The sequence below is a fragment of the Selaginella moellendorffii genome, unplaced genomic scaffold (assembly GCF_000143415.4).
Source record: "Selaginella moellendorffii unplaced genomic scaffold, v1.0 SELMOscaffold_11, whole genome shotgun sequence".
Lineage (NCBI taxonomy): Eukaryota > Viridiplantae > Streptophyta > Lycopodiopsida > Selaginellales > Selaginellaceae > Selaginella > Selaginella moellendorffii.
In genome coordinates, this window is record NW_003314272.1 from 1,965,812 (window position 1) to 1,979,257 (window position 13,446).

Here is a 13,446-nt window from a genome sequence, read left to right on the forward strand (position 1 = left end):
CTGTTGAAAAGGAATACAGGAAGAAGCCAGACGAGGGGAGGTAGAACACATTCCCCTCGTCTGGCTTGCTTGCTACGCAAACCCTAAAAATGGTAACTTAAAATTCCTTAAGACCTAAATTTGGCCAGTTTTATTACAAGAATAAATAATGGTCTAAGAATATACTGTCCCTTCAAGATTGTAGATTTTCTACGCTCGCGGAGTAAAATCCGGTTGCCCTGTTGATGTGATACAACGGTGCCACATCCTGCTGCTCGGATCAACCCTTCGTGGATGATCGATGACTTGCGGGATTGGGAAGTAAGCGTAGTGAGTGTTGCAAAGCCCCACCGTGATTCCACTAAATCCCGCGAACGCTCCATGAACCTGTAAGGATCCAAGGTTAGAAGTCTCGGGAAAAAATATGAAAGAACTATGCAAGCATACCGCATTCTGGCCAAGAACGGTGCACAGTATACTGTCGGAGGAGTTTGCCTGGCACGCTCGGATCATATAAGTGGGATCAATGTACTTGACATCTGCGGGAGTTCCAGCGGCAATGAAATGGTTTTTGATCTGTAGAGTGAATTCTTAGATCCTTTCTAGTTCAAGACATGAATGTGACTTACTTGTTGTTGCAGGTAGACTCCGGTGTCCGATAGGACAGGATTGCCAGACGCGTCTTTTGAGCCCTTGGGCGGCAGAAGCTCCTACTCGAAAAGATTAGCCAAAATCTAGGAGCAAAAAACTGAAGACTTTTACCTGGCCAGCTCCTTCGGCAATACAGACCACCGCAGAGCCTTGAGTGTGGATCAAATGCTCCAGGTAGACAAGCAGTCCATTTGGTCCATGCAAAGTAAAAGGGACCTGCACGATTACAACAGTTGAGCATACGAGAAAAGAAGCAAAGAAAGGTATCGTTACCTCCGGAATGAGACACGCATTGACATGACCACTGGCTAAGCTGGCATACTGTGCTATGAAGCCACTCTGGCGCCCCATCAGTTTCACAACACCGATTCCATGGTAAGCGCTCCTTGCCTGAAAAGTTTTAGATGACCAGTCATAAAGGAAGGAAGAAAAACAAATTACGCAAACAAAGAATGGAAAGAAGGCCTACCTCAATGTACGCAGCACTGATTGCTCGCTGAGCAGCTTCGACAGCAGTATCAAAACCGAAAGTTTTGTCCATGAGCAAGATGTCGTTGTCTATCGTTTTCGGGACGCAGACAACCATAACTTTCATCTTCCTGCGCCAGCACTCGTCATGGATGGCATTAGCTCCAGCGTGCGTGCCATTGCCACCGAGCACGAAGAGCATGTTGATCCCGCGTTTCTAAAACCAACACAAATTAACCAACTCAACCTTCACACTGATTTCGATTTCATACCTCCAAGCTGTCGACAATGTCGCTTGTTTGTCCACCTCCGCGAGAGACTCCCAACAAGCTGCCTCCCGAGAGATGAATATTTTGCACATAGTGTGTCGTCAAATTGATGTCTGACAGACTATCGTCAAAAAATCCCCGGTAGCCATACGGTATGCCGACAATATTCTTCACTCCATACTTATCGAGAGTGAAAACAATCTGCGCAAAAAACATTAGCTCATGAAAAATTAACGAGCATGCATTAGTTTACGTACCTGACGAATAACATCGTTAAGACCGGGACAAAGTCCCCCGCATGTTACAATCGCAGCTTTGACTTCCTCGGGTCTGATATATATTTTTTTGCGTGGACCGGCTCTCCACACTCTAGAGTAATTAAAAAAAAAAAAAATAGAATCAGGAAGATCCAACCGAGAAAATTGCTTATAATACTCGCCTTAGATGCCTGAATTTGCAATCCTCACCCTCACAGTCAGCTCCCGCAGACGTGGGTGAGACATATTCTATAACCTGAAAAGAAAACAAATATAAGAACTAGCTTCATCCGAAACACAAGCTCTCACCTTTAAAAGTACACGATCGTCATTGTGGACATACATCTTCTTCAAGTCCTTGGATTCATCGTCGAAATGATAATCCGGCAAAGGATAGCTACAAAAGCCAAGGGAGGCTGTCAAGATAAACGTGACGAAAGAAAAAGCTAAGTGAAGAGGCAAAAGGGAAGAAAAACCTTTACCTGCTCTTGACACTAAACGTCGTTGGCAGCGGCTCTAGATCGGGAAAAACGTCGCTGATGTGTGGAAGCCTAAACTTTCTACCAAAATCAGCCTCAATCTCATCCTCGTCGCGAAGATCCACCCTCTCCGCGCTCAAAACACTCGTCACCGAGCTGCTAGAGCCCCTGATCCTAACAAAATTCCTCGATCTATTGACGCATCCCCACAGCTTGAGAGACGAGGGAGTCGCATAGCACGATCCAGTGCTGGGATCGCCAGCAAGCATCCAGGAACTGGATTGCATGCCTGCCAGTGCCATGAATCCAAACCTTTGTCCGCCCTAAATAAGAGGAGCGCACGAACTCCTTTTGCCGTCCACCTCCCCCTTTTGACTACGAACCTGTTGTCCCCTAAAAAAGGTGTCAAATGCGAATATCTCTTTTACCTTTTGGACCAAAAGGTTAAAGCCTAGATTAAAAAGTCCGCCGGCCGTGGGGCTCGAACCCACGACCACAAGGTTAAGAGCCTTGCGCTCTACCAACTGAGCTAGGCCGGCTTAGACACTAATCAATCGTTATACCCTAATTTGACAGTTTTTCTTTCTTTTGGAAGGTGGTGTCAAGTCGAAGGACAGAGACAAGGATCTCGCCACAAAAGAAAGAAAGCCAAGCGATTTAATATTCCTATCCCGAAACAAAAGAACACTAGTTACAGCACGGCCTTGGCTGTTCGCTTTTCATGGCTTTGAACTGCAAAATCTGGAAGCAATCAATACAAACGCGAGAGATCACGCAAGCAAGCACTGCCCACCTGGTTGATCTGACCATAGATTCCAAGCTTGTGATATAGCGGATGGTTTCCTCCAAAACGCTTGCCGCCTCCATTCCCGCTCCCCCCGGTATGATGTTTCTCAAGACCTGGATCTTGTACTTGATCGTCTGCCTCCTCGACTTTTTGCTGCTTCTGGTGGAGCGAACTGACAAGCGGCAGTCTCGGGATCGTCGGGATGATCTTCCTTTGCCGTCGGTCTCCCCCTCGGAGGATAAGTAGCCACTGAGCTCCACTCCACCACTGTGATCTTCTCGTGTCAAGGCACTGGTAACGCTCGCACTGTTGAGCTCGGACACTTCTTCCTCGTCCGACTCCATGAGCGCGTCGAGATCGTCCGTGTTCTCCTGCCAGCTGCCCGAGTTTGCTTGAAGCGGCTGCTCCATCGAATCAAAGAGCTCAAGCCTCTCCTCCCCAGAGTGAGAGCTCTCGAACTCCAGGAGCGCTGCTGCCATGGCGTTCTTGTAGACTTGGAGATCGCACGCTTTATCTTGCAGGCCAGCCGAGCTTAGCAGCGCCTGGAGAGTCTGAGATCCTGTGGTGTTGTGATCGTGAACAAGGGCGTCCGGAAGAACTGGAGACACTCCATCCGAATGCACCACCACCACTTTCTCGCTTCCACACTGATCGAAGAGAACATACTTCGCCGGCGGCGGCCTCTTCACACGATCGGCAAATTGGAATTCCACCTCCTCTTTGCCGATCGCTCCAGAGAAATGTAAGACGTTCTCAAGCTCGGCCTGTGACAAATCCAGCTCAACACGCTCCATACTCGCGCTCAATCCAACCCTAGGTGCCGGGAACACGATGATTTAATCTTCTTGCGCCCCGTGCGAGCGATCTACGTAACCGGCTTGAGCAGCTGACGGAAATATCGAGCCTGCGCGAGCGATCCAAGATCAAGAAAGATTCAAATCGCGAAAGAAAAGATTTCTGGGCAACAAACCTGGCATTCACGGGGAGATTGAGCGCCCAGACGAAGAACACGCATCGTGAACCCTCCCCAGGACGAGGAATGCACCATGTCCCTGGAAATTTCCACTGCCGCCACCGGATTTCCTCTCAAGACCAGGAAAACCTAGCGCTTGCATACTAGAGAATCCGGTCGATCGAGAGCACGGGCATTGCTCGAGAACTCTCCACCGCTTTAAACATGCCTGCCGTCGATTGGGGAGGATCGCTCGGCCAAAGAAGCCGCCAGCTGTCAGTCCGGCGTCCGTCGATTTCAGGCCAGCTGTAAATTTTTACCTACCCATGTAAAAAGTTAAGGGCTAGACTTTCACCTGCGGTCAAACCAATCAATCCCCAAACAGGCACCTTGTCGGTCAGCATAGGTTTCACGTTCTTTGAAAATTTAATCTCGATATATCTTTGCCTTTAGTTTAAACATCATCGTTATCAAAAATCACGACCGGTTATTTATCAAAGAACATGCGGTGTATGATTTTGACAGAGGGGCCATTTTTGCCTCGTGCAGTATCGCTAGGGATCGAATTTTCGTTGTGTTCAGGGATAATATTCGCATGAATGGACCACGGGCATTTTTAGTGTGGCGTGACCACCACTTGTCCATATTTTGATGCTATTGATCATGAGGTGTTTTGTTGCATGCGCAGCACGAAGTGTGTTGAAACGAGACGAAAAGTCCGTAAAATAAAATCGAGAAAACAACCCCTCTGGGGCATTCCGAGAATTGAACTCGGGACCTCTCGCACCCTAAGCGAGAATCATACCACTAGACCAAATGCCCTTTCACGTGATCCAATGTGCTATGTCAAACAAAAGGGCACTTGTCAAGCGATTTCTCAAGGTTCGGTCCAACGCCACTATCTGGATGCGTTCTAGCGATCTCCTCGGCAGCCAGCAATGCTCTAGTCACGTCCCCATGAACAATGCAGCCGGCCATGATTGACGTCCAAATGAGCAAGCTGGCCTCGAATTGCATCTCCTGGATCACACTCGCGGCCTCCTCGAGCATCCCAGCTCTCGCCAGGAGATCGATCAAGCAAGAGTAGTGATCCAAGTTGGCTTCCACTTCGTTAAAGTCCTGACTCAAGGAGCGGAAGAACTCCACTCCAGATTCGACGAGGCCGGCGTGCGAGCAAGCGGAGAGCAGAATCGCGACGATGGTCTCGTCCGGAACCAGGCCCGAGAGTAGCATGCATTGGAAAAGCGTCAAGGATTGGAGCTCGTGGCCGTTTAACGCATAGGCCGAGAGCATGGAGCTCCAGCAAGTGATGTCCCGGTGACTGGCGTTGCAAAAGACTGTCCAGGCATCGGCGAGATAGCCAGACTTCGCACAGGCGGCGACGAGCGCGTTTGCCACCACGCAAGAACTTTGGACGAGACTGTAAGCTTCTGGATTGCCCAGAAACTCATCGAGGAGGAACCTGCTATCACAGTTTGTGGAGGCCGCAGAGATGGAATCCAAGACGCTGATGAAAGTGATCTCGTCTATCCCCACGGCTTCCAGATCCATGCGGCACAGGATTTGCAGCGATTCTCTTGCAAAACCGCTGCGAGCATAGGCTGCGAGAAGAGTGTTCCAGGAAACCAAGTCTTGCCCGGGCATGCGATGGAAGATGGCGGCCACCGTGTGAGGAAATTTAGCCTGGCTCCACGCGTGGAGCAGTGAATTCCATGCAAATGTGCTCCTTCCCGCCGGCATTTTCTGAAACAGGCCCTGCGCTTTGGTGACATGCCCATTCTGAGCATACACTGCCAGGATTGCCGTCCACGACACTGCGTCTTGGCAAGGCATCAGACAGAATATCCGACTAGCTTCTTCCACCGAGTTTATCTGCACAAATGCGTCAAGAATGGCGTTCCAAGAAGCCACCGAACAGTGCGGCATCGCAAAGAAAATAGCGCGAGATTTCGCAATATGTCCGTTTTGGGCATATGCTACAATGGAGGTATTGCAAGCGATAACGTCCCAGCAGGGCATTTTATCGAGAACAAGCTCCCCGGCGGGGAAATCGTGAAAGAACAGACCCTGGAGCATGATGTTCCAGGCAAACTCGTTGCGCTCGTTCATCTGAGCGAAGACGATCCATGCCTGATCCGGGCGGTGGGATTGAAGGACCGCCTGGATGAGCGAGCTCAGGGAGGTGATGCTCCACTGCGGCATCCGTGCGGAGACAACTTCGATGGCGCGATCCGGAAGGAGGTGTTCGGCGTAGGCGGCCGCCATTGCGCTCCAAGAGACGTCGTTTCGCTCGGGCATATAATCGAAAAGAACACATGCGTTATCCAGATGCCCATTTTCGGCAAATGCAGTCAGCGCCGCGGTCCAGCTTACGACTGTATGCTTTGGCATTTTCGCAAAAGATTCGATCGCGCGGGACGTATCTTTTGATTGCGCAAAGGATGTTATCATTGTATTCCATGAAATCACACCTCTCTGTGGCATTTGACCAAATATTGTTTGTAAGAAGTCCAAATCGCCTAGTTGGGCATTTGCTGCAAGTATGGTGTTCCAGGAGACAACATCCCTCTGGGGCATTTTCCCGAACAGGATCATTGCTTCGTCCACCTGGTAGCTCGAAAGAAACGCTCCCATCATTGTGTTCCACGAGAAAACATTGCGGCGATGGATGCCTTCTCCAAACACCCACCAGGATCCGGCCACATTGCCGCAGGTGCCATACATCTGGATCACCAGGTTGCCCAGAAAGGTGTCGCCGCGCAGCGAAGAGCCCAGTATCCAATCGTGAATCCTTTGGCCATCGCGGAGCGCCTGGGATTTGATACATTGCTGCAATCGGGAGACGCAGGCGCTGTAGGTGCGACATGATTCCTGTTCGGGAAGAACAGCAGCACAAGATGCGAGAGAGAATCGCCGGCATGTTAGAGGATATCGCTGCGGTCTTGGAGACCCAGAGCATTTGATCATCGGATTCAGTGCCTTGTGCTATTGCATTGATAGCACCTTGCGAAGAATCCAAAGCTGCTGATCTTCTCCATTAGATTGCTGACGCTCGCCCATCCCCCAAATCCCACGCCCACGATCGCGACCCACAGCACCGATCCAAGGTTGATGCAGTACATGGGCACCCAGCTCCTCAAGAGCCAGCAGGGTGGCTGCTCCAAGGCGCCCTGGAAGAAGGGAAAAAACTCTATCGAATTGGAGATCCATTCGCTGAGAGATCTCGTTACCTTTCGTGATTCGGGGGCTTGCCTTGCATACATGAACGCGACGCAAGGAAGGATGTAGACGGCAACGCTTGAGAGCAGCGCGCCCACGACAGAGTTGATCGGCCCGAAGAATGGGATCATGATCGCGATGAACCATATGACGAGCACGATTGGAATTCTCGACAGGGATTTGACAATGTAGTGCTTCTTGGAGTGATGGACGCCCAGGAGCTTCTCCCACATCACGAAGATGGGCAACGCAAGAACCCCAAACTCGATAAACTGGCGGGGATTTTCAAAATCTTTAAAGACGTTGTTTTAGGGTTCTTGAGAGCTCTTTACCTGGTGCGCGAGCATGAGGACGACGGCGGCGTCCCTGAATCTCGTGCGGGGAAAGACGGCCAGTGCGTTTGGATTGTGGAGCATTGCGTCGCCAAAGCGCCAGTAGACGCTCGCCGCCGAAGGTATTGTGAGGGTAAAAATGTAGAGCACGGCACAGAGGTAGACAATCTTGAAGCTTTTTGGCTTGTGCATTGCATCCATGATCTCTCTGTTAACTCAATAACAGCCTGTTTTAGAAGATTTGGCTGGGGGAAAAAAAGAAGATTTTCTCTCTTCTTTTTTATTTGGCTTACAGCGTGACTGCGTGACCTCCAAATGCGTAGAGAATGTTTGTGCCTCCTGTGAAGTATTGGACCGAGCTTTTTGCACCAGAATGCTCGACGCTTTCTACCTGTAGGTCGATTACACTAGAAGGGAGGGAAGAAGAAGAAGATTGGACGCTTACTTTGCCATGAATTACAGCAGAGATAGTCATAAACCAAGCTGTGTAAGTCGTCATGAAGATTCCTACAAACGCCCACAGCCGGTAATTGCGAGCTGTTGGAACAAAAATCGTGAGGAAACAGCCGGCTCCAAAGATGTATGTCCATGTTCTTTTCTCAAAACTATCATTGATATACCAAACGGTGCTGCGACCATTCTAACCATTGTCAACACTTTCACCTTTCAGATTTTCCATACCTTCCGCAAGCTATAAGCTGGATCGTTGCAGTACAAAGAAGAAGGATGCAGTTATATACCAAGCCGGCCATCTTCCATCCTTCTCCCAGAAGGCCTCCCAAAACTTCATACCACTGAAAGCCAGGGTCTCGAGAGGTTAGTGTCTCTTCATACACTACCACACCTGGATAATGTGGTCATCTCGGCGAGAGTTTTGCCTGTCGAGAATTCTAACATAGTCGGCGTACAGGCTGGTGGTCATATAACAGCTCCAGCACCCGAGAAGCCCATACACGAGCTGGAACAGTATACCCTGCACCATTCCCATTTGAGCGAAAGAGTAAGGGAGCGTGAGGAGAACTTGGGCGACCTGAAAATTTGACCTGAAAAAAGTTGAGAGATCTTCAGAGCATTTACCTGTGCTGTGCAAGCAGTAAGCCACGCATCAAACGAGGATCCACCTCTGAAGAACACTCTCGCAATCTCATCGCGAGCGCTAAATCCTTTCGTGGTTGGAAGCAACAGTGGCTTCTCTTGGTCGCTGTTTCTTTGGTTCCCAGCGCTCCCAGAGGCATTGGGGGTGGAGCTCATCCTTTGAAATGCTGTCAAGCGCGCGTGAAGGGAGACTCTTTTTCTTTCTGTTCCAACCTGCGTTGCTGGCCAAGTCCATTGCGAGGAATCTTTTGACTTGGACTTAGACTTGACTTTCACGTGATAGATTTATTTTAATTCGGTTAGATTAGCCTCAGTCGCCGATCTTTCTTTGTTTGTATTTTAGCAGCAGAAATTTTTCTCCAAGAATCTAATGCTTCATGTTCGTCGCAGAGACTTTTGACGCAGAGGACAGGCCTGGCAGACGGGCGGCCCGGTAAAGAAAGCTTGGTGTTCTCACGTTGATTTCAGTCTTGCCATGTCGTCGACATTGAAAGAGCAAGCAAGCTAATCCTGCTGCATGACGAGAATTTCTCGGCATAATTTATCACTGGCTTCTAGACTCTGGATTCTTTTTCTTCTATTGAATGCCCGTTTCAGGATCACCTGGTGTAGTCTTCATCCATCAGATGCTAATTAATTAATTAAGTAGAACTCCATCTAATTTAACGTGGTGTCCATCTTTTTATTTATTATTTTTAATTTTAAAAAACATTTCACATAATTTACTACTATGAGTGCATGGAATATGGAAAGGGAATACAAAAAATGTACATATCAATTACTCCAAAAACCTTAGTTTATATATAAGAGTGAGTGGTCCAAATTACATCCAATTTGATATCTACTAAAATCCCATAATGTTAATATTAGTATATCACATCGTAGCTGTACACTTGGACCTCACATTATATTGCATGTAACAATATTTGGGTTGTTTAATAGTAGTTTCATTTTTATTTAGTATTTTTCAATAATCCAATTGATCAACAATTATAAGGATTTTTATAATTTATAAATCAAGATCTTATTGCATATCAACCTTTAGATGGTAGAATAAATAAGAATATACTAGGAAGTGTTTAGGAAAGTTTATAAAATATAAACATCTTTATAAATTATAAATACAAGATTAAACTAAATGAATAGCAATCCTAGATGGTAAAATATTCTAGAATATTCAAAAATATTCTAGATATATTCACTACTATCCCAGTCCCTTGCAAGTTTTACTTAAGCAAAAAAAAAACCAAAAATTGTGATATATATAGCACTTTTTAGACCGGTAAAGGAATTCTCTCCCAAAAACCTATGGCATTTATAGTGTAGCATTCATCCACTATCTCAAAAACTCATTCCTCACCACATTTTTAGGATCTAAACTCATTTGTTTGGGCTAGGTTGAGACTGGCAATACAATGCTATATAACATGGCAATGGTTAAAGCTTGTGTGGAGTGACTTTGGAGCAACAAGTTATTAATGCCAATTTGCTATGGTATAGCACTGATTAGAGTGTAACCACTGATTAATTGAGTATATAACCATATAACCATTGATATGTTTTTTTTAACTATGTTAAATTGATTTTATAGCAAGCAGAGTTTAGTTATGAGTTTTTTATATGATTATGGTTTCTTAAGTTCTATCATAGAGGAAAATATTATAGCTAATGCAAGAGCAGATTGTTGCATTAGGAGTTCATTACAACTTTAGGCATCCCAGAACAACAATAAATACCACAATTTCATTTTAGGATACAACATGCAAAAGTTGCCAAGGATTAAACTTGTAAAAACTCTTTTTTACTAGTGATTGCTTGGAAGAACTTGATACTCAAAATTTTGGAATTTAAAGGGATGAATTTTTACTTTCTGATAACTATTCTAGAGGAGAAAAATAATAAATTCAAAAAATCCAAGACAAAAGTTTTTATCCCTCTTGATAAAAAAAGGTTTTTCAACCACTAGTTAGAAGAAAGGCAAGAAAAAAAATTTAAAAATGATACTTACTTGAGTGTTATGACAGTTATCATAAAGATTCCAATATTGCAACATTTAACTTATATTATAGAAGTTATAACAACATTGGGCTTAGAATATTTTTAATCATTAAGTTTGGTAGATGATACTTCTAGTGAAATAAAGATGCAAAATGTTCTTCAAATATAGTGAGCAAATTTCATGATAAACAAAGAAAATATCCAAAATTAACATACTTTACGTATTTTTTTAATAGTCTTCATTTTATCTTAATGGAGCTACATACATGTGTTTTAGAAAACCATGATAATTTTCTTAAAGAAATTCTAAGTAAATTTATAAAATATTTTATTTAAAACTCCTTAAGGTGTAGTTAAAATACAAAATCTAAGGTACCAACCCTGACACTAAGGCTATGTTCATTTTCACTATCTAATTGGTAGTCTAAAACCATATATATATTACAATTTTGTCTTTCCAAAATTAAATTATATATTCAGAAGTGGTCATTCAAACACCACTCTTTAACATCCTTAGGATGCCCTAAGACATAAGGGGACATTATTCTTAAATATCTTTTTTTTAATCCTACAAAGCCCTTTTTCATCCATGATAGTGCTTATCAATATTGCCATTGAGTTAGGGACCAAAAACTCATCCACTAAATCCTATTAACCTCATTATGTAACTATATCCTTAGTTATTAAGCAAGATTCCCTTTTCTTTTCCACAATTAAAAGCTTTAAAATGATATTTCAATATACCATGACATAATGTAAACTCTATAAATACTCTCCTCACCTTCTGCCACCATAGTGCTCTAGCCACGTGGCTAGAGTGAGTTTTGATGAGCCACACAAGGTATCTAAGTAAATAGTGCTACCTATACTTGGATTATGAGCATTAATCATTCAATCTCTAGAAGAACTATAGTTAATTCTTGAACACTTCACCAAATCACTTCACTTGTTTATCTATATTCATTTTAATTTTGGACTCTTTAATATTTATATTATCACCACATATGTATAACCATAATTTTTTTAAAGTCTTCCTCTTTACTATCCTATTAGGATTTACCAAGCCCTCTAGGGTCTAGGAGATATATTTTTGGACTTTCACTCCTTAGACTTAAACTCGGTCTTGGACTTTCACATGTCATAATACTTGCCACGTGTTAATTAATATTGTATTATTTTCTAAAAAGTTGATTATTAATAATTTTGTATTCATTCCTCTAGTGCTTTGTTAAGAGTTCCACTCATGCTCTTGACTTTTTGAGTTGGAGTTTTTAATTAAAATATGTTACGTTCATTAAACTTCCACTTTGGCCATTACCATATAATCCAATTCTAATTTTGAAGAAACTCCATAATACAAGTTGCAATGAAAGTAACCCACAATTCCTGTATAATTGGTTTTAAATCTAGAGTCTTGGATGTTTATAACATTATAAAATCAGATGTTTAGTCATGTTGGAAAAAACTATTAAATACAGGAATTAATTTCTACAATCTAAGAAAAAAGTTTAACTTATATATGTAAACTTATGAACCATTATCCCAAAATAGAAGTTACTTTTGTGAAAAATAGCATTGATATATAGGAAGTAAGATAGGGCAAATAATAATCAATTGTAAATGATATTGACATATAACTTCAAGGGGTGTTATTATATTCTTCATATATGCATATTTTATGAAGGGGTTTCTTCCATTCAAAAATATTTCATTTCAAGAAGTTGAATGGAAATATAAATATTCCTACAACAAGTAACAAGGATTATTCTAGGTTTATCTTTATTTTCAATGATGTGGTTAGAAACAATTGTTAATGCTTGTCACTTTTGTGAAACCTTGAAACCTACCTTATTTTTTGAAAAGCCTTTGTATTTAAGGTTTGACTGATAAATGGTGCATTACAACCACCCTTTATTATTGTCATATTTAATCCACTTCTTAAATTTTTATATAACATGCATTCCTCATATTTATAGTTAACCTCTTGATACTTTTATTAAAAATGTTTGTCTTGCTGCTTTTTATCTTTAGCAATTATAAATATGAAGTTAAGCTTACTTTGCTTCCCTCCTTAAATATCATAGTGGCCTTCCTTTTATCTAAAGGATCTTTACCCATTATGGTATTGAATTTACCCTAGCTAAATTTATTTAGTATAGTTATAATTATTATAATAATTAAAACCTAGAACCAGTCAAAAGCCTTTCATCCAAGAAGGTTAGTTATATTTGAGTTGAACTAGTTTTTTAGAATTTAAACCAGCTCATTACCTTGAGTTTAGAATTTTATCAACCACTGCTTCTAACATGTAAATGATTTAAGAAATATTAAGCAATTTATAATACATTTTTTACACACTTCGGTCACACTATAAACTAAACACAAAAGTAAATAGTTTTGAAGTTGTTTGACTTGTTGCATTTATGATTTATTTCTTAGTTTAATAATAGTGCATTATAAAGAATTTGACTACCTAAGGACATTCTTCTCCAATATATATATATCATTAATGAAAGATTTGAACTTTGAGGGGCAAGTTTAGTAAAATTTGAATTTAATTCTTAGACATATGATAACATTTCATTTCCACCTCCAACTAAGAAAAATCCCTACAACAAAGAAAACCATGGGTAAAAAATCAATGAGGACAGCTTATTAAATCTCCTTTTTTGACATTAGTATTAAAATCAAATATATCTCTAGCTTCCTTAATCACACAATTTTACTTACTGATGAATTTTGATTTTTTTCTTCCTTTTCTCATATGACTTCCATGCTTCATGTTAACAAGTGAAATGGATGATATTAGAATCCATGATGTCATGACAAATAATGGTCAAAATAAATAATTTTCCAATATTCAAAAATATTCATTGAATAATCTAAATGGTATTCATTTCTTTCTCATCATCATGTGGTTACCATTGACTACGAATTCTACAATTTCTATATAAAACGAA

The 13,446-nt window shown here is 42.6% G+C and overlaps 4 protein-coding genes and 2 non-coding genes across 7 annotated transcripts; all 6 read right to left on the bottom strand.

Annotated features, from left to right (window-relative positions):
* Positions 1-103: 103 nt before the first annotated feature.
* On the bottom strand, positions 104-2,496 carry LOC9658877 (ATP-dependent 6-phosphofructokinase 5, chloroplastic). The gene is made up of 11 exons (XM_024673812.1): positions 2,107-2,496; positions 1,934-2,021; positions 1,807-1,880; positions 1,625-1,736; positions 1,371-1,568; positions 1,100-1,315; positions 904-1,020; positions 742-846; positions 609-689; positions 427-555; positions 104-366 (listed from the first exon to the last, which is right to left on the bottom strand). Exons 1-11 carry the CDS (start codon positions 2,403-2,405, stop codon positions 190-192), a joined length of 1,596 nt encoding a protein of 531 aa, XP_024529580.1. The 5' UTR covers positions 2,406-2,496; the 3' UTR covers positions 104-189.
* Positions 2,497-2,569: 73 nt separating this feature from the next.
* TRNAK-CUU lies at positions 2,570-2,642 on the bottom strand. The gene has a single exon. It is a non-coding gene; the product is annotated as a tRNA-Lys (tRNA).
* Positions 2,643-2,739: 97 nt separating this feature from the next.
* LOC9658878 lies at positions 2,740-4,009 on the bottom strand. Of its 2 annotated transcripts, XM_024673814.1 has the most exons (3): positions 3,861-4,009; positions 2,897-3,794; positions 2,740-2,835 (listed from the first exon to the last, which is right to left on the bottom strand). In XM_024673814.1, exons 2-3 carry the CDS (start codon positions 3,682-3,684, stop codon positions 2,823-2,825), a joined length of 801 nt encoding a protein of 266 aa, XP_024529582.1. In that variant the 5' UTR covers positions 3,685-3,794; positions 3,861-4,009; the 3' UTR covers positions 2,740-2,822. The 2 variants fall into 2 exon arrangements, with proteins under 2 accessions (XP_024529582.1, XP_024529581.1); XM_024673813.1 differs by having other exon boundaries at positions 2,740-3,794; positions 3,861-4,004.
* On the bottom strand, positions 3,727-6,809 carry LOC112345915 (pentatricopeptide repeat-containing protein At4g02750-like). Its single transcript, XM_024673625.1, has 4 exons — positions 4,705-6,809; positions 4,198-4,289; positions 3,936-4,115; positions 3,727-3,794 (listed from the first exon to the last, which is right to left on the bottom strand). Exons 1-4 carry the CDS (start codon positions 6,807-6,809, stop codon positions 3,727-3,729), a joined length of 2,445 nt encoding a protein of 814 aa, XP_024529393.1.
* On the bottom strand, positions 4,593-4,664 carry TRNAP-AGG. The gene has a single exon. It is a non-coding gene; the product is annotated as a tRNA-Pro (tRNA).
* On the bottom strand, positions 6,741-8,686 carry LOC9658880 (auxin transporter-like protein 3). The gene is made up of 8 exons (XM_002969068.2): positions 8,471-8,686; positions 8,238-8,423; positions 8,075-8,187; positions 7,839-8,022; positions 7,687-7,784; positions 7,394-7,601; positions 7,073-7,333; positions 6,741-7,012 (listed from the first exon to the last, which is right to left on the bottom strand). The coding sequence occupies exons 1-8, from the start codon at positions 8,642-8,644 to the stop codon at positions 6,815-6,817; spliced, it is 1,422 nt and encodes a 473-aa protein (XP_002969114.1). The 5' UTR covers positions 8,645-8,686; the 3' UTR covers positions 6,741-6,814.
* Positions 8,687-13,446: the final 4,760 nt, after the last annotated feature.

Excerpts from the sequence above, each read along its gene's own strand:
- LOC112345915 (XM_024673625.1), bottom strand. The coding sequence starts at position 6,809 with ATGATCAAATGCTCTGGGTCTCCAAGACCGCAGCGATATCCTCTAACA. Across the intron at positions 4,116-4,197 it reads ATTGATTGGTTTGACCGCAG|CTGGCGGCTTCTTTGGCCGA; the intron begins GTGAAAGTCTAG and ends CCGGACTGACAG. Across the intron at positions 3,795-3,935 it reads TGGAAATTTCCAGGGACATG|GCTCGATATTTCCGTCAGCT; the intron begins GTGCATTCCTCG and ends TCGCTCGCGCAG.
- LOC9658880 (XM_002969068.2), bottom strand. The coding sequence starts at position 8,644 with ATGAGCTCCACCCCCAATGCCTCTGGGAGCGCTGGGAACCAAAGAAAC. Across the intron at positions 8,023-8,074 it reads CAGCTTATAGCTTGCGGAAG|CACCGTTTGGTATATCAATG; the intron begins GTATGGAAAATC and ends GAATGGTCGCAG. Across the intron at positions 7,602-7,686 it reads GGAGGTCACGCAGTCACGCT|AGAGATCATGGATGCAATGC; the intron begins GTAAGCCAAATA and ends TTGAGTTAACAG.
- LOC9658877 (XM_024673812.1), bottom strand. The coding sequence starts at position 2,405 with ATGGCACTGGCAGGCATGCAATCCAGTTCCTGGATGCTTGCTGGCGAT. Across the intron at positions 1,881-1,933 it reads ACGATCGTGTACTTTTAAAG|GTTATAGAATATGTCTCACC; the intron begins GTGAGAGCTTGT and ends TTTTCTTTTCAG. Across the intron at positions 1,569-1,624 it reads TTAACGATGTTATTCGTCAG|ATTGTTTTCACTCTCGATAA; the intron begins GTACGTAAACTA and ends TTTTTTGCGCAG.
- LOC9658878 (XM_024673813.1), bottom strand. The coding sequence starts at position 3,684 with ATGGAGCGTGTTGAGCTGGATTTGTCACAGGCCGAGCTTGAGAACGTC.